This window comes from Papio anubis, chromosome 7 (assembly GCF_008728515.1).
Source record: "Papio anubis isolate 15944 chromosome 7, Panubis1.0, whole genome shotgun sequence".
Classification (NCBI taxonomy): domain Eukaryota; kingdom Metazoa; phylum Chordata; class Mammalia; order Primates; family Cercopithecidae; genus Papio; species Papio anubis.
The window spans coordinates 142,443,126-142,463,246 of NC_044982.1; the positions used below are offsets into that span (position 1 = coordinate 142,443,126).

A 20,121-nucleotide genomic window follows, 5' to 3' on the forward strand; every position below is an offset into this window, starting at 1 on the left:
ACCATCCTGGCTAACACGGTGAAACCCCGTCTCTACTAAAAATACAAAAAAAAACTAGCCGGGCTCGGTGGCGGGCGCCTGTAGTCCCAGCTACTCGGGAGGCTGAGGCAGGAGAATGGCGTAAACCCGGGAGGCGGAGCTTGCAGTGAGCTGAAATCCGGCCACTGCACTCCACTCCAGCCTGGGTGACAGAGAGAGACTCCGTCTCAAAAAAAAAAAAAAAAAATACCCTTTCTCAGTGAAGTTACTAGAGAGTAGACAGAATCCCCTCTCCTGTTGTGATGGCTCCAACTCCATCACTTAGGTGACATCTTGACCTGGCATTCTAACTCTTGGAAATTGAGCACTCTACCAGGTAGAGTAGAGGCACAGAGAAGTTGAAAGCATGTTCCCTGCCATTTTTAGAAGTTTAAAACATACTTGAGGAAATCACAAAGTAAATGAAACTGTTATCTTGAAAATATAATCCTTTTTTTTTTTTTTTTGAGATGGAGTCTCGTTCCACTCAGACTGGAGTGCCGTGGCGCAATCTCAGCTCACTGCAAGCTGTGCTTCCTGGGTTCATGCCATTCTCCTGCCTCAGCCTCCTGAATAACTGGGATTACAGGCACCTGCCACCACGCCCAGCTAATTTTTTTGTATTTTTAGTAGAGATGGGGTTTCACCGTGTTAGCCAGGATGGTCTCGATCTGCCGACTTTGTGATCCACCCGCCTCGGCCTCCCAAAGTGCTGGGATTACAGGCGTGAGCCACCGCGCCCAGCCAATACATATTTATAAAACTGGAAAACTGTATTTAATTTGAATGTTTACTTCTGTTTTCTTATGGTTTTACCACTGAATGTGGATGTAGTAACACTGGGTGGTGACTTGGCTTCTGCACCAGGCCAGAGTAAAATTTCCCTTTAGATTGAATTTTCTCTTATACACAATCTCCATACTAAGCCCCAACCTGCTAAAAAATTATGGTCTTATCTGAATAGAAAACTCAAATGTGCTCATTTCAGTACTGTGTGCCTTACACACACTCAGCAAATATTTAATGAATGGCTTTATATGTAATTACAAGTTGCCAAAGTCGCTCTGTTCTCACAAGAATGCAAATAGGGCATGTGACAGTTTTTTTAATCTCAAAGAGGGAATGTACTTTCAGGTAAGACCTTTGTAAGATGACAGATACCTCGAGAGTCTTCAAGCCTTTTTTTTTTTAGGAATCAGGTCACAATGTGGAAAGTCCTTGGAATTCCATGAGAAAATACAACTTTATTTCAGAAATAAGCTTTGAACTTTGAAAACAAGAGCAGATACACTGTTTTCCAGAACTAGTTTCTGGAACCAGATCACTGTGTTGTCTTTTTTTAAAAATAGGTAGTAAGTGGTTAAGAGACAATTGAATAGTACATGACAGGAGTGATTATTTCTTTCTAACTGGAGTCAGCCCTCCAGATCCTTGGGTTCCATATCCAAGGGTTCAGCTAACCTCAGATGGGAAATATTTGAGAGAACAAACAAACAATTAAAAAAAAAAAAGAACAATAAAAAAAACCAATTTAAAAATACAGTATAACAACTATTTACATAGCATTTACATTTATTAGGTATTATAAATGATCTAGAGTAATTTAAAGTGTATGGGGAAATGTGCATAGGCTATATATAAATACTATGCTATTTTACAGGGACTTGAGCATCCTTCTGTGGATTTTGGTATCCAAGAGTTTCAGGAACCAATCCCATGGATACCAAGAGATGACTAGACTCACATCAAAATATCTTCTGACTTCAGATTTATCTAAAAAGAGACATTTTTGTTCTGATATTTTCTTGGGTTTAGAGGAACTTTAATCTGAGCTATTCTGTTGGTCTTATTAATAGAAAGATGGTGCCATCTTTCCAAGATATTCATGCTCTATGAATACAACATCAGAAAGTAGGTGATAACAAATGGAGGTTATAGAAGGGTAATTAGTGTCGAGGGAAAAACGTTCTAAAATTACCTGTTGGAGGCCAGGTGTAGCGGCTCATGCCTGTAATCCTAACACTTAGGAAGCTGAGGTGGAAGGATTGCTTGAGGCCAGGAATTCAAGACCAGCTTGGACAACATAGCAAGACACTGTCTCTACAAAAAATTAGCCAGGTATAGAAGATAAGGGTCAAGAAGGTGAAAGAAAAATTTAAAAATTAGCCAGGCATGGTTGTGTGTGCCTACAGTCCTACAGGAGGCTGAGGCAAGAGGATTGCTTGAGTTAAGGAAGTCAAGGCTGCAGTGAATTTTGGTCATGCCACTGCACTCCAGCCTGGGCAACAGAGCAAGACCCTGTGTCCAAAAAAAAAAAAAAAAAATTACCTGTTGGAGAAAGGTGCAGTGAATTGGCTTTGGTGAACAAAGGACTCATATAAATATGTTAAAAGGGATTTTATTGCATAATGACCTTTGTGAATGAATTTAAAAAGCTCCTTTTGCATATATTTAACAGATTTTATAATGATAGGGTTATTGGCTATTGCCTTTCTGAACTTAAAGGATCATCAAATACAGAATTAAAACCAGGGTGGTTCAACATACACAAATTAATAAATTATACACCACATTAACAGAATGCAAGACAAAAACCAGGCCAAGCGCAATGGCTCACGCCTGTAATCCCAACACTTTGGGAGGCCGAGGCGAGTGGATCATGAGGTCAGGAGATCGAGACCATCCCGGCTAACACGGTGGGAAACCCTGTCTCTACTAAAAAGTACAAAAAATATTAGCTGGGCATGGTGGCGGATGCCTGTAGTCCCAGCTACTTGGGAGGCTGAGGCAGGAGAATGGCGTGAACCTGGGAGGCGGAACTTGCAGTGAGCCAAGATCACGCCACTGCACTCCAGCCGTGAGTGGCGACAGAGCGAGACTCCATCTCACAAAAAAAAAAAAAAAAAAGACAAAAACCATATGATCATATCAATAGATACAGAAAAGGCATTTTGCAAAATTCAACATCCTTTCATAATAAAAACTCCCAACAAATTAGGCATAGAAGGAATGCATCTCAACATTATAAAGGCCATATATGACAGGCTCACAGCTATTATCATACTCAGCAGTGAAAAGTTGAAAGCTTTTCCTCTAAGATCAGAAACAAGACAGGGATGCCCACCCTTGCCACTTCTGTTCAACATAGTACTTGAAGTCCTAACCAGAGCATTTAAGCAAAAAAAAAATGAAAGGCATCCAAATCAGAAAGGAAGAAGTGAAGTTTTCATTGTTTGCAGATGGCATGATTTTGCATATAGAAAATCCTAAAGACTCTACCAGTAAAACTGTTAGAACTAATAAATTCAGGAAAGTTGTAGGATATTAAATCAACATACAAAAATCAGTAGTGTTCTATATATCAATAGCAACTATCTGAAAAAGATAATGAACAAAACTATCCCATTTCTGTTTTTTAATAGAACACAAAATACTTAGGAATAAATTTAATCAAAGAGGTCAAAGATCTGTACATGTTAAACCATCAAACATTGGTGAAAGAGGCTAGGTGGGCTGGGTGCGGTGGCTGGCCGGACACGGTGGCTCACGCTCATGCCTGTAATCCCAGCACTTTGGGAGACCGAGGTGGGCAGATCACCTGAGGTCAGGAGTTTGAGACCAGTCTGGCCAATATGGCGAAACCCCGTCTCTACTGTAAGTACAAAAATTAGGTGTGGTGGCACATGCCTGTAAGTCCCAGCTACTCAGGACGCTAAGGCAGGAGAATCGCTTGAACCCAGGAGGCAGAGGTTGCAGTGAGCCAAGATTGTGCCATGGCAGTCCAGCCTGGATAGCAGAGCAAGACTCTATCTTAAAAAAAAAAAAAAGAAAAGAAGAGGCTGGGTGCACACATGTAATCCCAGCACTCTGGGAGGCCAAGGCAGGCAGATTGCTTGAGCTCAGGATTTTGAGACCTCATCTCTACCAAAAATACTAAAGAAAGCTGGGTGTGGTGGAGTGCACCTGTGGTCCCAGCTACTTGGGAGGCTGAAGTGGGAGGATCACCTGAGCCCAGGAGGCGGAGGTTGCAGTGAGCCAAGATTGTGCCACTGCACTCCAGTCTAGGCGACAGAGCCAGACCCTGTCCCAAAAAAAAAAGACCCAAAAAAAACCATTTATGTTGTATACTTTAAATATATACAATTCTTAAAAGTTAAATAAGTTGCTCAAGGTCACGCAACTAGTGGTATCAAAACCAGGAATCACACACTTTTTTTTTTTTTGGAGACGGAGTTTTACTCTTGTTGCCCAGACTGGAGTGCAATGGCGCGATCTTGGCTGACTGCAACCTCCACCTCCCAGGTTCAAGTGATTCTCCTGCCTCAGTCTCCTGAGTAGCTGGGACTACAGGCATGCACCACCATGTCTGGCTAATTTTGTATTTTTAGTAGTGATGGGGTTTCTCCACGTTGGTCAGGCTGATATCGAACTCCCGACCTCAGTTGATCCACCCATCTCAGCCTCCCAAAGTGCTGGGATTACAGGAGTGAGCCACCACGCTCGGCCTCAAACACATTTATGACTCTAAAGCCGTATTACCTCTGAGATACTAGACCTGCCAGACTAGAGCTTCCTTCCACCCCTGTAAACAGTATCCTTAAATGAAATCAGTTGGGACAGCTTCTAAAGTTATTTTTTTATATCAGTTTTACACATTCAACCAGAATGGCTTTAGCTCTCTGACAGTTGTCCCAAAATGAGCATGCACATTGCCCTCTAAGGAGTCACTTCTGGGTCTGCTTTCTTATGTCCCCAGCACGTGTTCCTCCATTGGTTTAGGGATGTGTTACAGATACTGGGATATAGATATAGGGATGTTATAGATACTGGGAATTCCCCCCGCAGTTATATATTAGTATCTATAATAACAGATGTAATGAGCTGTGGCCAGGAAGACCCAAACGGAGAGAAGACATCCCTCTCCACCCCAAGTAATCACTGAGCCTTGCTCCACTGGCAGCCAGACCCTCTCAGGTCTCTGCCAAAGCTGTAGTTCAATGACCGCAGCCCTCACAGGAGGAAGATTCCACTAACAAAATGTCATGGAGCACTCCCGCTGGCATAGCCTTCCAAGATAATCTAGCCCAATTTGCTTATTTTACTTAGGAGATCATAAAAGCCCAGAGAGGAGAGAAGATTTCAAAGTACTCAGGCGTTTAGAGACAATCAGCTCTAGAGTGCTGATTGTAGATCCTAAAAGAGTCTCTCAACAGAAAAAAAAAAGCAACTAAAATTACAAGTAAGTTTAATGGGATGGTAGGAGGGAGCATCTTTTTTTTATTTTTATTTTATTTTTTTTGGAGGCAGAGTTTCGCTCTTGCCCAGGCTGGAGTGCAAAGGCACAATCTCAGCTCACCACAACTTCTGCCTCCCAGATTCAATCTATTCTCCTGCCTCAGCCTCTCAAGTAGCTGGGATTACAGGCATGCGCCACCACACCTGGCTAATTTTGTATTTTTAGTAGAGATGGGGTTTCTCCATGTTGGTCAGGCTGGTCTCGAACTCTTGACCTCAGGTCATCCTCCTGCCTTGGCCTCCCAAAGTGCTGGGATTACAGGCGTGAGCCACCGCACTCAGCCAGAGCATCATTTCTTACCATAGTTTTTATGCAACTTCTCAGATACACATCTTTGTATAAAATGAAGGCTATCTCTATATGTTGAAGTAAAATAAAACAAGTTTTGGTAAGTTCAAAGTGATACATAGTGATGCAAAATGATTACAGCAACCAGTTTTCTTTTATCATTAGAGAGTTAAGTTTTCCATGTGCAAATCTGAAATTAATTATGGTGACGTACAGATAATTGATATTGTTTCACTTTCCTCCCAGATGCATGGAGTCATCTCCCACATTTCTCTAGCCCTGACCTGGTTAATAAATACGCTGTAGTGGAACGTCTGAATTTTGCTTATTATTTACATCATGGACGGCCATCATTTGCATTTGGTACTTTTCTGGTCCAAGAATTAATCAAAAGCAAGACTCCCAAGCAACTGTGAGTATTTAAAATATAATTTTGGCTGGGTACAGTGGTTCACCCCTGTAATCCCAGCTCTTTGGGAAGCAGGAGTATCACCTGAGCCCAGGAGTTCAAGTAGGCAGTGAGCTATGGTCACACCACTGCACTTTAGCCTGGGTAACAGGCTCTACCACTAAAAAAAAAGTAAAATAAATTATAATTTGTATTCTAAAAAGGGGCATATCTGTAACATTTTACACATACATTGAAAAACATACTGGAAACATACCACATTTAACAGTGAATACATTTGGATGGTGATTATTGTTTTCATTTGTGCTTCCCTGTGTGTCCCAAGTTTCTGGCATTCAGTGTGTGTGATTTTTGTTAACTGGAAAAAAGATAAATATATTTTGAAAAATAATCAGATTTAAAATCATATAGGAGCTTGTCAGGTATTAGTGGTTAGAGAGGGAATTCTAAGGGAGGGAGAGCATTAGGACAAATACCTAATGCATGCGGGAATTAAAACCTAGATGACAGGTTGATAGGTGCAGCAAACTGCCATGGCACATGTATACTATGTAACCTGCATGTTCTGCACATGTACCCCAGAACTTAAGAAAAGGAATTATATGATGAGATGTGAATTCTATATTTAATGTCTTTAATAATTCATTTAATTCATTTTTATAAAGCACAGAATTGAGAGGAGCATTTACTATAATGAACAGCTAAATATAGATTTACTTTATTGGTTTGTTTTATAATTAACAAAGTAATACCTTTTTTATGGTAAAGTATTCAAGTAGTTTAGAAAGGTGAAAATGAAAGATATCCCTCAGCCTCCCATTCCACATGTTAAAAACATGGTTAATAATGTCTTGTGTGGGCTGAGCATGGTGGCTCACACCTGTAATCCCAGCACTTTGGGAGGCTGAGGTGGACAGATCACAAGGTCAGCAATTTGAGACCAGCCTGGCCAATATGGTGAAACCCCATCTCTACTAAAAATACAAAACTTAGCCAGGCATGGTGGTGGGCACCTGTAGTCCCAGCTACTCGGGAGACTGAGGCAGGAGAATCGCTTGAACCCGGGAGGCGGAGGTTGAAGTGAGCCGAGAGCACGCCACTGCACTCCAGTCTGGGCAACAGAACGAGACTCCATCTCAAAAATAATAATAATAATAAATAGTAATTTATTATGTCTTTCTCAAATTTTCTATTCCTATAAAAGGCCTATCTGAGTTTTTTTAAATGTGCTTTATGATGTCAAACTTTAAGTGGCATTGATATTCTTCGTAGTTCGTATACATACTCATAATTGATAAAATCACAAGTTGGCAGTCTTTCAGAAGTTGTACTTCATGTCTTCTGGATGAAGTTGGAAGCAAGAATAATTTAGACTATGAGTAAGTGTTTTAGAAAGTCAACTTAAGGGAATGGGGGGCTCTTGTGCCAAAAGACAACTGAAAAGCTACCAGGAACCTAAACGGGTACGTGCAAGGGGCAAAAGGGAAGGGAGAGGAGGCCAGAAATCACATGGCTGGTACTCCATGTGTCACTGATTTAATTCCATTTGCTTTTCCTGGTGAGAAATAATTTTCATGTGCTGATGTGATTTTGATTCCTTTCTTTTTCAGGATCCAGCAAGTAGGCAATGAAGCCTATGTTATAGGGCTCTCCTCCTTCCACATACCTTCAGTAGGAGCTGCATGCGTTTGTTTCTTAGAATTGCTTGGCCTTGACAGCCTCAAACTCAGAGTTGATATGAAAGTGGCCAATATAATTTTGAGATACAAGTGCAGAAATGAAGATGCTCAGTACAGCTTTATCAGAGAGTCTGTAGGTACAGCACCTTTTTTTATTTGGCCTGCTTTGTTTAGAGAAGGTGTGACTAGGTCTAAGGCATTGATTTTTGAGTGCTTGGGGAGAAAATGGCTATCTTCTTGATTTTATCCTTTTCCTGCAGAGTGTGTGTTCTTTATCTCACTTTCTTGGGCACTTTAATTGGGTTCTGAAATGGCCCTGAGCCACACTATTCAAACAGAATTGCTCAGGTTTTGACTTTTTCTCTTGACCGTATTTTGTTGTTTATATTTCTTACAGCCGAAAAACTATCTAAACTAGCTGATGGTGAAAAGGCAACCACAGAAGAATTGCTTGTTCTCTTAGAAGAAGGCACATGGAACAGCATTCAGCAACAGGAAATAAAGAGGTTTGTGAGTTGCAGTCTCAGCCTCTTTTCTAACAAGCTTATTATGCCAACCTGTATTTGCCTAGTTTTTCTTTGAACAACTCTGGTGTTTTCACTAAATCCCACTAGACCTTATCTTCTTCTTTATCTAGCATATAGCAGATGCTCAGTAAATAAATAATGATTTTAATTGCATCTTGCCATCAGTGAAAAGAAGGTGAAGACAGCAGTTCTCTCTTTAGAGATGGACTTACCAAGAGACGGAGAGCAGCTTTGTCTCTTCCACTGCCCTGCTAGTCAGAGAAGTCTTTTAAATGGTACATGTTGAAATGCCAGAAGATGTGGGTTCAGATGTCTTGGAGGATTGGAAAAAAATGAAGGAGAAGAAGAGGATGATGTGGGATGGGTCTTCTAAAATTTGACTTTAAGTAATGTCCTTAATTTTTTCTTTGTATTATGTCAATTGATAATGGAAGCTGAAGTGACTGTACGTAAAAGCATGTCCTTACACTTCATGCCTGTTTTTCTCTGTGCTGCCCCGCTGAGGCTGACCTAACCACTCCAGACCCTGAGAAGGCACCCTTTTTCTGTATATCCTATCACTGATTCTGTTCTTGGCAGAATCCTGCTTGCAGCAGAAACGTGTACCCTCCCTCTGGTGAGGAGGCCCAGGTACCCACCAGGCCTCTGGGTACTCTAAAGTGAATAGAGCAAGAGAATTAAGTGCTCAGAAAGTTTCTTGACTGACAACTTCCTCAGTTCTCCTAAGGATGCTACACAGCCAGTATAAATAGGTATTTGATTGATGACTTGGGGAAGGAATGAATTGTGCCAGTATGATAAGCTAGCTATTCTGCCTTATGGGTGAAAGAATCTACTTTTTTCGGTCAGGCACAGTGGTTCACACCTGTAATCCCAGCACTTTAGGAATCCGAGGCGGGCGGATCACCTGAGGTTGGGAGTTCAAGACCAGCCTGACCAACATGGAGAAACCCCGTCTCTACTAAAAATACAAAATTAGCTTGGCGTGGTGGTGCCTGCCTGTAATCCCAGCTACTCGGGAGGCTGAGATAGGAGAACTGCTTGAACCCAGCAGGCAGAGGTTGCAGTGAGCTAAGATCGCACCATTGCACTCTAGCCTAGGCAACAAGAGCGAAACTGTCTCAAAAAAAAAAAAAAGAATGAAAAAAGAATCTACTTTTCAAAGTAGCCTAATAAATATTTAGTATTTATTGGAGAATATACTGTGCTTTAATTTATATCATTTTTACTCATTTTCCAGTTCAAACTAAAGCTATATTTTAATGAGTTTTTTTGTTTTTTCTTGACCACCCCCACCTCTAATTCTAATTATAGGTTATCCAGTGAATCTAGCAGCCAGTGGGCATTAGTGGTGCAGTTCTGCAGGCTACACGATATGAAACTAAGCATATCTTACCTCAGAGAATGTGCCAAAGCAAATGATTGGCTGCAGTTCATTATTCACAGCCAACTCCACAACTACCACCCAGCAGAGGTAAGCCACTAATTGTTAGCAGTCACTCAAAAGGAAATAGGAACACTTCTCAGAAGATAGCATTCTTTCTATTGTGTAGACATAGGCCTTTTTTTTTTTCTTGACATCCGGGATACGTACTGGATCCATGGGCTTTTGTTTCATGTGATACTATTATTTTTCCTAAGATTTCAGTGGGTTGGCATCAGACAAGGCACTAGTCATTAGTACTGAAGAGCTGAAAAGCTTTTGTGACTTCAGATTGAATATGGAAATTCACTCAAAAGCACCATACAACTTTGTAAAATTATATAGTAGTCACTCTGACTTAGTTCAGGGTGAGAAAGCATAATTTTGTCTATACTTTTCTCTAACATTTTCAGCTCCAGTTGAAACTGAAAGTTGGGTTTTTGTTTAATCATCCGATATGCCTTCTAGGTGAAATCCCTTATCCAGTACTTCAGCCCAGTCATTCAGGACCACTTAAGGCTGGCTTTTGAGAACTTGCCCTTAGTGCCCACCTCCAAAACGGACATCAATCAAGTCTGCAATAAGTCCTCCCAGGAACTTCAGGGAAGCAAAGAAGTGATGACCGATTTATTTGAAATTCTGCTCCAATGCTCAGAGGAGCCAGACTCCTGGCACTGGCTTCTGGTTGAAGCAGTGAAACAACAGGCCCCTATCCTCAGTGTTCTGGCCTCATGTCTCCAGGTGAGGATCATGAGAAGCCTAAATTAAGTACCCAGAGAACAATAGAATAAGTGATGAGGGACAGGAAAGGCTGATAATCAGAAGTGGGATGATGATGACAGTGAGGTTCCAGCATGTGTTTCCAAGTTCACTGCAACTTTTTGTGCTTCTCTAGCTTAGGCTCTGGGCCATTTAGTGTACTTGCTTGTGCCTTAACATTCAGTGAACTCAAGTGGTCAGAGCCTTGGCTCCTGGTTGGCAGTCACAGAGAAAGACGCTTTGGTGGACTGACCACCAGTGTTTCTTTGGTGCCTTCTTTAGCAGGGAAAAGGGACATTCCAGACAATCCTTTAATCAGCAGATCAGTGGAGGGCAATCCTACTCTCTTACGATTCGTACTTCCCTGACTTTCACATATTCCTCCTTCTGTCTGCTTCTTGGTCTTTTGACCTGCAACACTCTGCAGGACAGTTTAGAACGGTCCCTTGGTTGCTCATTAGTTTGTTTCATGTATGAAGGCTTTTCAAGCCATTTTAACTAATTAAGTTGGGTGACTTATTCTAAACAGGAAATACCCATCTGTAGCATTTGAACATTTGCCAGGTAATCCAGGCCTAGTTGTTATTTTATTTATCCCATGGCAGGGTGCCAGTGCCATTTCTTGTCTCTGTGTTTGGATCATCACTTCTGTGGAGGACAGTGTTGCAACTGAAGCCATGGGACGCATTCAGGACTCGATAGAGGACCATACCTGGAACCTTGAGGATCTTTCAGTCATCTGGAGAGCATTATTAACAAGACAGAAGAGCAAAACTCTCATCAGAGGTTTCCAGCTTTTCTTTAAGGTAGTGATCGTTGCTTCACTTCTTTCCAGAGCTTACGGGGTTACTTCAGCATATCCCCTCTTGGCTTTTTCTTATTTCCATCCTTGCATTTTTTTTAGCCAACAGCAGATGATGATGATGATATTAGAAGTACCATTTACTGGCAGGGCACGGTGGCTCATGCCTGTAATCTCAGCACTTTGGGAGGCTGAGGCGGGCAGATCACTTGAGGTCAGGAGTTTGAGACCAGCCTGTCCAACATGGTGAAACCCTGTCTCTACTAAAAATACAAAACTTAGCCGGGCATGGTGGCATGGGCCTGTAATTCCAACTACTCGGAAAGCTGAGGGAGGATAATTGCTTGAACCTGGGAGGTAGAGGTTGCAGTGAGCTGAGATCGTGCCACTGCACTCCAACCTAGGTGACAGAGCAAGACTCCATCTCAAAAAAAAAAAAAAAAAAAAATTACCTTAGCAAAGTGGTATTTTTTTATTTTATTTTACTTTATTTTACTTTTTGAGACAGGGTCCTACTCTGTCACCCAGGTTGTAGTTCATTGTCGTGATAAGGCTCACTCCAGCCTCAACCTCCAAGGCTTACTTGATCTTCCCAACTCAGCCTCCCAGGTGGGTAGGACCACAGGCACACGCCACCATGCCTGGGTTTTTTGTTTGTTTGTTTTTGTTTTTTTCTTTTGTATTTTTAGTAGAGACGGAGTTTCACCATGTTGACCAGGCTGGTCTCGAACTCCTGGACTCAAGCGATCCTCCTACCTCATCTTCCCAAAGCACTGGGATTACAAGCATCAGTCACCACACCTGACCCAGGGTGTGGTGGGTTTTTTTTTGTTTTTTTTGTTTTTTTGAGACAGAGTCTCACTCTGTCGCCCAGGCTAGAGTGCAGTGGCATGATCTCGGCTCACTGCAACCTCTGCCTCCCGGGTTCAAGCAGTTCTCCTGCCTCAGCCTCCCAAATAGCTGGGACTACAGGCACGTGCCACCATGCCCGGCTAATTTTTTGTATTTTTAGTAGAGACGGGGTTTCACCATGTTGGCCAGGCTGTTCTCAATCTCCTGACCTTGTGATCCACCCACCTCAGCCTCCCACAGTGCTGGGATTACAGGTATGTGCCACTGTGCCTAGCCTCAGGGTGCTTTTTATACATTATTTTAGTGAGTTTTCACAATAATCCTATGTGAAAATAATATTAGATATTATGGACCAGACATGGTGGCTCACACCTGTAATCCCAGCACTTTGGGAGGCCAAGGCAGGTAGATCATTTGAGGCCAGAAATTTGAGACCAGCCTGGCCAACATGGCAAAACCCCGTCTCTACTAAAAATACCAAAAAAAAAAAAAAAAAAAAAATCCGGGCGTGGTGGGATGCACCTGTAAACCCAGCTACTTGGGAGGCCGAGGCATGAGAATCACTTGAACCCGCGAGGTGGAAGTTGCAGTGAGCCAAGATCGCGCCACTGCACTCCAGCCTGGGTGACAGAGCAAGACCGTGTCTCAAAAAAAAAAAAGATATTATGAAGTGATGTTGCCCTCATTTTACACACTAATAAATCAAGGCTCACGAAACTTAAGTAACCTACCCAAGGTCTCAAAATACTTTAGTAAGTGGTGTATTTACAGTTCAGAGCCATACTTTCTAATTCAGAACTCCTATTATCTGACTGAGCGACTCCCACTGACAACAATAAAATGTATGAATCAGTGCCACAGGCAACAATAGGTAAGGTGGGTCAGTAGAGCTGATTATCCAGTTATGTGTGTTTAAAATGTTATGCCTGGGTATGCTGGCGCACACCTGTAATGTCAGCACTTTGGGAGGCCTAGGTGGATGGATCAGTTGAGTCCAAGAGTTCAAGATCAGCCTGGGCAACACGGCAAACCCCATCTCTACAAAAAATACAAAAATTAGCCTGGCATGGTGGCACGTACCTCTAGTCCCACCTACTCTAGAAGCTGAGGTGGATCACCTGAGGTCAAGGCTGTAGTGAGTGAGCTGTGATCATGCCACTGCACTCTAGCCTGGGTGACAGAATGAGGCTGTGTCTCAAAAAAATAATAAATTAAAAAAATAATAAAGGTGTCATAGCACCATCTGGTGGAATGCTTCCTGCCCGTGTGCAGTGGGCCAAGTATAGAGTAGACAGAGAATGCCAGGCGCAGTGGCTCACGCCTGTAATCCCAGCATTTTGAGAGGCAGAGGCAGGTGGATCACCTGAGGTCCAGAGTTCGAGACCAGCCTGACCAACATGGAGAAACCCCGTCTCTACTAAAAATACAAAATTAGCCAGGTGTGGCGGCACATGCCTGTAATCCCAGCTACTCCGGAGGCTGAGGCATGGCTTGAACCTGGGAGGTGGAGGTTGGGGTGAGCTGAGATCGCGCTATTGCACTCCAGCCTGGGTAACAAGAACGAAACTCCGTCTCAAAAAGAATAGACAGAATGGATTGTTGAGTAGGTGTAACTGGCCTGAGTATCATTTTTCCAAAAGGAAAATATATTTAACTTTCTTTTTAACGTACGTGATTTAATCTGTGAAGCTATTGCTAATAGCCTTTTTTTTTTTTTTTTTTTGAGGCAGAGTCTTGCTCTGTTGCCCAGGCTGGAGTGCGGTGATGTGATCATAGCTACAGCTTCGACCTCCAGGTCTCAAGTGATCCTCCCTCACTTGTAGCTGGGACTATAGGCACATGCCACCACACTTGGCTAATTTTATTTATTTATTTATTTTATTTATTGAGACAGAGTCTCACTCTGTCGCCCAGGATGGAATGCAGGGGCACAGTCTTGGCTCATTGCAACCTCCACCTCCCAGGTTCAAGTGATTCTCATGCCTCAGCCTCGGGAGTAGCTGGGATTGCAGGCATGCATCACCATGCCTGGCTGCTTTTTTATATTTTAAGTAGAGATGGGGTTTCATCATGTTGGCCTAAGTGGTCTCGAACTCCTGGCCTCAGGCGATCCCACTGCCTCAGCCTCCCAAAGTGCTGGCATTACAGGCATGAGCCACCATGCCCTGCCTTATTAATAGCATATTTAACATTCTCTTATTTGGCATTATTCATTGAAAAAATATTGAGTTCAAAATTTTGTAATTTTTTTCAAACTCTTTGTCAAAGGATTCCCCATTACTATTGGTGATGGAGATGTATGAACTGTGTATGTTCTTCAAGAATTATAAAGAAGCTGAAGCTAAACTTCTGGAGTTTCAGGAGAGCCTTGAAATAGTAAGTTGGAATTATGGTGCTCTTTCTTACTGATCTGAACTTGGTTGGCATGCATGGCCTTTTTTTGTTTTTGTTTAAAGACTTGGTCTCACTCAGTTACTCCGGCACACCGCTATGATCACAGCTCACTGCAGCCTCGAACTCCTAGGCTCAAGGGATCCTCCTACCTCAGCCTCCCAAGTAGCATGGCTAATTTTTTTTGAGTAGTCCTCTATGTAGGCTAGAATTCCTGACCCAGTACCGTCTCAGCTCACTGCAAGCTCCACCTCCCGGGTTCCGCATAGGAGTTCTCCTCAGCCTCCGAGTAGCTAGGACTACAGTCGCCCGACCACCCAGCCGGCTGGTTTTTCATGTTTAGTGGGAGGCAGGTTTCACTGTGGTAGCCAGGATGGTCGATCTCCTGACCTGTGATCCACCGCCTCGGCCTCCCAAAGTGCTGGATTACAGGCTTGACCACAGCCAGCCAGCATGGCTAATTTTTAATCTTTTTTTTTTTATTTTTTGAGACACTGTCTGGCTCTGTCACCCAGGCTGGAGTGCGGTGGCATGATCTCGGCTCACTATAACTTCTGCCTGCCAGGTTCAAGCGATTCTCCTGCCTCAGCCTCCCGAGTAGCTGGGATTACAGGTGTCCACCACCACACCCAGCTAATATTTTTTGTTTTTAGTAGAGATGGGGTTTCACCATGTTGGTCAGGCTGGTCTCGAACTCCTGACCTCAAGTAATCCACCTGCCTCAGCCTCCTGAAGTGCTGGGATTACAGGTGTGAGCCACTGCACCCAATCATTTTTAATATTGTTTTTATAGGGAAGAAGTCTTGCTTTGTTGCCCAGGCTGGTTTGGAACTCCTTGCCTCAAGCAGTCCTCCCGCCTTGGCCTCTCAAAGTGTTGGAATTACAGACATGAACCACCATGTCCGGCCACATTGGTCTTCACTGTAATAAAGATTTGAAAGTTACATATTTGAAAATACCAAATCAGTTATTTGAATATGCCTAGGATTCTGAAACCACAGAAAATAGGCACATTAATTTCCTTAGTCTGTTTCTTCCTATGGCTCGTTGGATACCTCCCAGGTATCTTATTCTTGCCTGACCAGCTTAACTAGTTCCATCATCTGCTGACATTAGTTCCTTTTCTTAGAACCACAGAGTTAAGTATACAAGTAATTAAAGACTAAGGACTAATGCCCTAATCCCAGCTAATTTTAACAAGGACGCTCAGGAGGATAAAGAATCAAGAAAAATATTTTTTTAAAAAGAATAGAACTTTTGTTCTTCTAAACATCAAAATCCAGTCAGAATGATTATAGAAAACATTCAGGAACAGTGTCTAAGCAGGAATAGTAGCAATTTAGTGAGCTGACTACCAGTGTTCTTTCTCATAATAATTCCCTTAAACACTTTGCATTAAGGGAGATGCTGCAAAAGCAAAATGATCTTTGTACTTACCAGTAGGTAAGTCCTATTGGAATTTAAGAGAGGAGGATGAGCAATGTACAGGGAGGACCGCATAGGGCATAGGAGAGAGAGTAGAGAAGGAAATTCATTCCAGGTAGGGGTAAGAAGATAGCAGTAATGTGACATATGATTTTATAAACCATTCCTTAATTTAAGATCTTGGCAGTCTTGAGAATTCCATTGAAGGGAATATTGTCTTCTAAAACTTACATCACAGCCAAAAAGCCCTGCATATTAAACTTACCTTCAGAGTGACTTTTATAGTATGTTCAGAAGTACACAGGAAGTATTCAGCCAAGACTAGGGCCTAACTCAGCACTAGGCACAGAGGTACTGAATTATAAGCTTTTGGTGCCTATTAATATATACATTTTTTGAAACCCAGCAGTTAAGTTTCTATTCCACCAAAATGCCCAGTATTTTTGGGGGTTATGTTGTACAAAGTCTAGAGTGAACTACAAAACTGTAGTGACTGAGAACTAAATATTAGTCTTCCAAAAATAATACGAAGCAAGAGCCAAAGTAAAAATCAGGAATGAAGTCACAAAACAAGCATCTGTCAAGCACAGTCATCATACCTGTAATCCCAGCACTTAGGGAGGCAGAGGCGGGAGAATGGCTTGAGGCCAGGAGTTTGACCAGCCTGGGCAACATAGTGAGACCCTGTTCTTCACCAACACAAAGGAAAGAAAAACAACAGCAGCAGCCGCAGCAGGTAAGAAAGCACCACTCCTCTGAAATCAGCCTTTTCCTGCAGCATCCTAGAAGATATTTTTTGCCACACCTACTTGTAGAAATGCAGCCTGCCACTTGAATTCATCTTCCTATTAATATTTTTAGCATTCAGTTGAAATGATGTAAATCCAAGCTTCTTAACTGAGACCATTCTCCAACAAGAATAAACTATAAGCAAAATGGTAGAACTAGCGAAGTAATGTTAGGCAAGTCTTTCTGAGTGGTTTTTATAATGTGAATTTAAAATCCTCTGGATTCAAGGGCAGGCCTACATCCCTCTTTAAAGAAGCTACTAGGCCAGGCATGGTGGCTCATGCCTGTAATCCCAGCACTTTGGGAGGCCAAGGCAGGCGGATCATCAGGTCAGGAGTTCGAGACCAGCCTGACCAACATGGTGAAACCCTGTCTCTATTAAAAATACAAAAATATCAGCCGGGTGTGGTGGCGTGCACCTGTAATCCCAGCTCCTCGGGAGGCTGAGGCAGGAGAATCACTTGAACCCAGGAGGCAGAGGTTACAGTGAGCCAAGATTGCACCACTATACTCCAGCCTGGGCAGCAGAGCAAGACTCCGTCTCAAAAAAATAAAATAAAAATAAAGAGGCTGCTAAGTGAGACGTCTGATTAATTTCACAGCAACTCAGAGGGCTATTAAGTTGACAGTCACTAAGTAGGAATATTTTACATTAACTCTGTAGTTAGCATTCAGTCTTTAGGACTCCTGCCCATCTTTTTCACACATGCAGCTCTATACCAGAACTTTCCACAAAGAGACAATGTGCAAAGCTGCTGAGGAGGGCTTGTTTTTGCCAGTCCTCTGAGCCCCATTACCAGTTCCTGCCATTTGGAAAGGAACTGAGTAAGCACCCCCGCTTTATGACAGGCAATAGCTTTTGAGGGAATTTTAGCTTCCTTAGAGGTTCCCAAATTTGGAGGTTTTGATTTGCTATTCTCATGAAACTCCTTTCCCTAACCCTCTCTTTTTCTTTTATAGCTTAACACAGCAGCCACAAAGGTCCACCCTGTCATCCCTGCTATGTGGCTGGAGGATCAGGTGTGTTTCCTTTTGAAGCTTATGCTACAGCAGTGTAAGACCCCATATGAGCTGGGGAAGCTTTTACAGCTCTTTGTTGAAAGAGAGCATCTCTTCTCTGATGGTAAGACAATCTTTACAGTTAAGTTGCTATTAAGAAGTTAGCTTCCTTAATCTTGAAAATACTTTAGAGGGGTAGTTAGGAAATTAAAATGCATGTAACATTAACTTACAGTGTGCAACTGGGGGTAAAGAAGTTACAGAGAACTTTAAATTGTGGTTAAAATATTCAAGAAATAATACAACAGCATAAAACATAAATAATATCGAATCATCTCATTCTAAGCAGTTACCAAATAGCCACATTTCTTCCTGGCTGGCTTCTACATTACCCTGTTGCGGGGGTCCAACCCACAGACCCTGACCTAGTGATGGACCAAGACGTACACTGACTGAGATACTTGGCCTGTCAGTCCGGCTAAGGGGCTCTGCTCTGAGTCTGGAGCATTGCCTCATAAGCTGGCAAGGTTCGCATTTATTTAGTACAGATTAAATGGCAAAGGTTTCAAGTAAACACCATTAGATGGTAATTAACATTGCCGATAGTAGAGAGCAATTATGCATCTGCGGTTGATCAATGGTTGGTCTTAGGACCACATGAGTAAACAAGCTATTTAGATAAACTTCCCCACATTCCCTTGTTATTAGCTTTTTTGCTATCAACTAAAGGTAAAAAGGCTGCCTTCAGCCATATCTGTCACTGAAGCTGTGCAGACTGCCTGGCCTTCCAAGAAGGTTTGTGTTTATTTATTTCCTATAACTATTATATAATTTTTCTTATATTAATATATAATTATCCTTATATAATATTTTCTATAACTATCTATTATAATTTTCCTCTACAGTTTTTCCCACCACCCTGACTGAACTCCCACACCCTGTCACTATCTTCTCTATGGCAAGTAACCTTAGCATTGCTCAGGGTCATAAACCCTACTTCAGAAATGCACAATTCATTTTTAAAGTTTCAGAGACAAATTGTGCTTTTTTTTTTTTTTTTTTTTTTTAGTTTCCTTGAGACATTGGCAGTCTCTAAACTTGTTGCTGATTGAATCAAACAAATATTGCTTTATTATCTTTTCCACTTGTTTGATAATTTCAAGTTTTTACTGAATGATATTTTGTTCTTTTATACTATATTCTGACAGTTTGGCTACTAGGGTTATTTTCTCACATTTAAACTCACAGATATTCAACTGGAGAGCTCAGATTTGCACAGAACACTGACAGAATCCTGAGCTCAGAGCCAGTTGTTGCAGGCTGTGGATCTGATGACTAAGAGGAAAAAGGGGTTTTTCCGAAATGTAATGGATGTAAGATGGTACTTATCAGTTACTATGCAGACCAAAAATAAGTCCTTTTAACATATAGGTGTTTTCATTGATCTGTAGTAATTATAATTTTTTTCAAAAAATGAATTTCCTGTTGTTTGCCATAATCTATCTTTGAATAATTAGAAGGATCTCTACTACATTGTTAAACATGACTATAATACTTTTATTCTATAATTTTTCCGATTTTTAGAAACTGTTACTATGTGTGGATATTTAACATTTATTTGCTTAGAGAACAGGAATATGTTCTTTTTTTTTTTTGAGACAGAGTCTGGCTCTGTTACCCAAGCTGGAGTGCAGTAGCACGTCCTCAGCTCACTGCAACCTCTGCCTCCCAGGCTCAAGCGATCCTCCCACCTCCACCTCCTGAGTAGCTGGGATTACAGGCACACACCACCACACCTGGCTAATTTTTGTATTTTTTGTTAGAAATGGGGTTTTGCCATGTTGCCCAGGCTAGTCCCAAGCTCCTGAGCTCAAGCACTCCTCACACCTCGGCCTCCCAAAGTGCTGGGATTACAAGCATGAACCACTGTGCCCAGCCGGGAATATGTTCTTTAAAAACCTGTGTTTTATATGATGCCAGCAAAACTCAACATGCCTGTGTTAGTGGTTATTGTGCAGGATGTCTCACTGTCCCCAGAACTACCTAAATCAGACTGCTGCCCAGCAGGTGGCATTGGAAATAGCCTCCTGTGGAATATTTCTCATGCCCCTCTCTTATGGTAGGACATACATAGATTCTACTTAGACTGTTTGGGAAAGGGCGCAAACCCAGCCACATAAATTGTTGGCAGAGAATTCTTTGTTTTTGTTTAATAGAGACAAAGGTCTTACCATGTTGCACAGGCTGGTCTTGAACTCCTGGCCTCAAGCGATCCCTCTTGCCTTGGTCTCCCAAAGTGCTGGGATTATAAGCGTGAGCCACTGCACCTGGCCAAGAATTCTTAGTGTTACTAATAATTTCCAAGGGATATCAGGAGGAGCTCAATTAGGTCTCCCTGGGGTAAGTAGATAAATTTTAGAGGTGCAAGTGATGCTCATTCTGAATACAGTGTGCCACATTAGAG

At 42.1% G+C, this 20,121-nt stretch overlaps 1 protein-coding gene across 4 annotated transcripts in view; it reads left to right on the forward strand.

Annotated features, from left to right (window-relative positions):
- The window catches only part of SPG11 (SPG11 vesicle trafficking associated, spatacsin), a 102,892-nt gene that overhangs the window by 58,186 nt on the left and 24,585 nt on the right, over nt 1-20,121 (forward strand). For 3 of the 4 annotated variants that reach the window (XR_002523044.2, XM_021940518.2, XM_021940519.2), the window contains 8 exons: nt 5,849-6,014; nt 7,622-7,827; nt 8,088-8,196; nt 9,532-9,691; nt 10,109-10,381; nt 11,005-11,205; nt 14,322-14,429; nt 17,619-17,781. Coding sequence is in view for 3 of the 4 variants with exons in the window: in XM_021940518.2 (XP_021796210.2) it covers nt 5,849-6,014; nt 7,622-7,827; nt 8,088-8,196; nt 9,532-9,691; nt 10,109-10,381; nt 11,005-11,205; nt 14,322-14,429; nt 17,619-17,781 (1,386 nt within the window). In the remaining variant the exon portion in view is untranslated. The remainder of the gene's footprint in view (nt 1-5,848; nt 6,015-7,621; nt 7,828-8,087; nt 8,197-9,531; nt 9,692-10,108; nt 10,382-11,004; nt 11,206-14,321; nt 14,430-17,618; nt 17,782-20,121) is intronic. The other variant, XM_031668766.1, reaches the window with a different exon arrangement.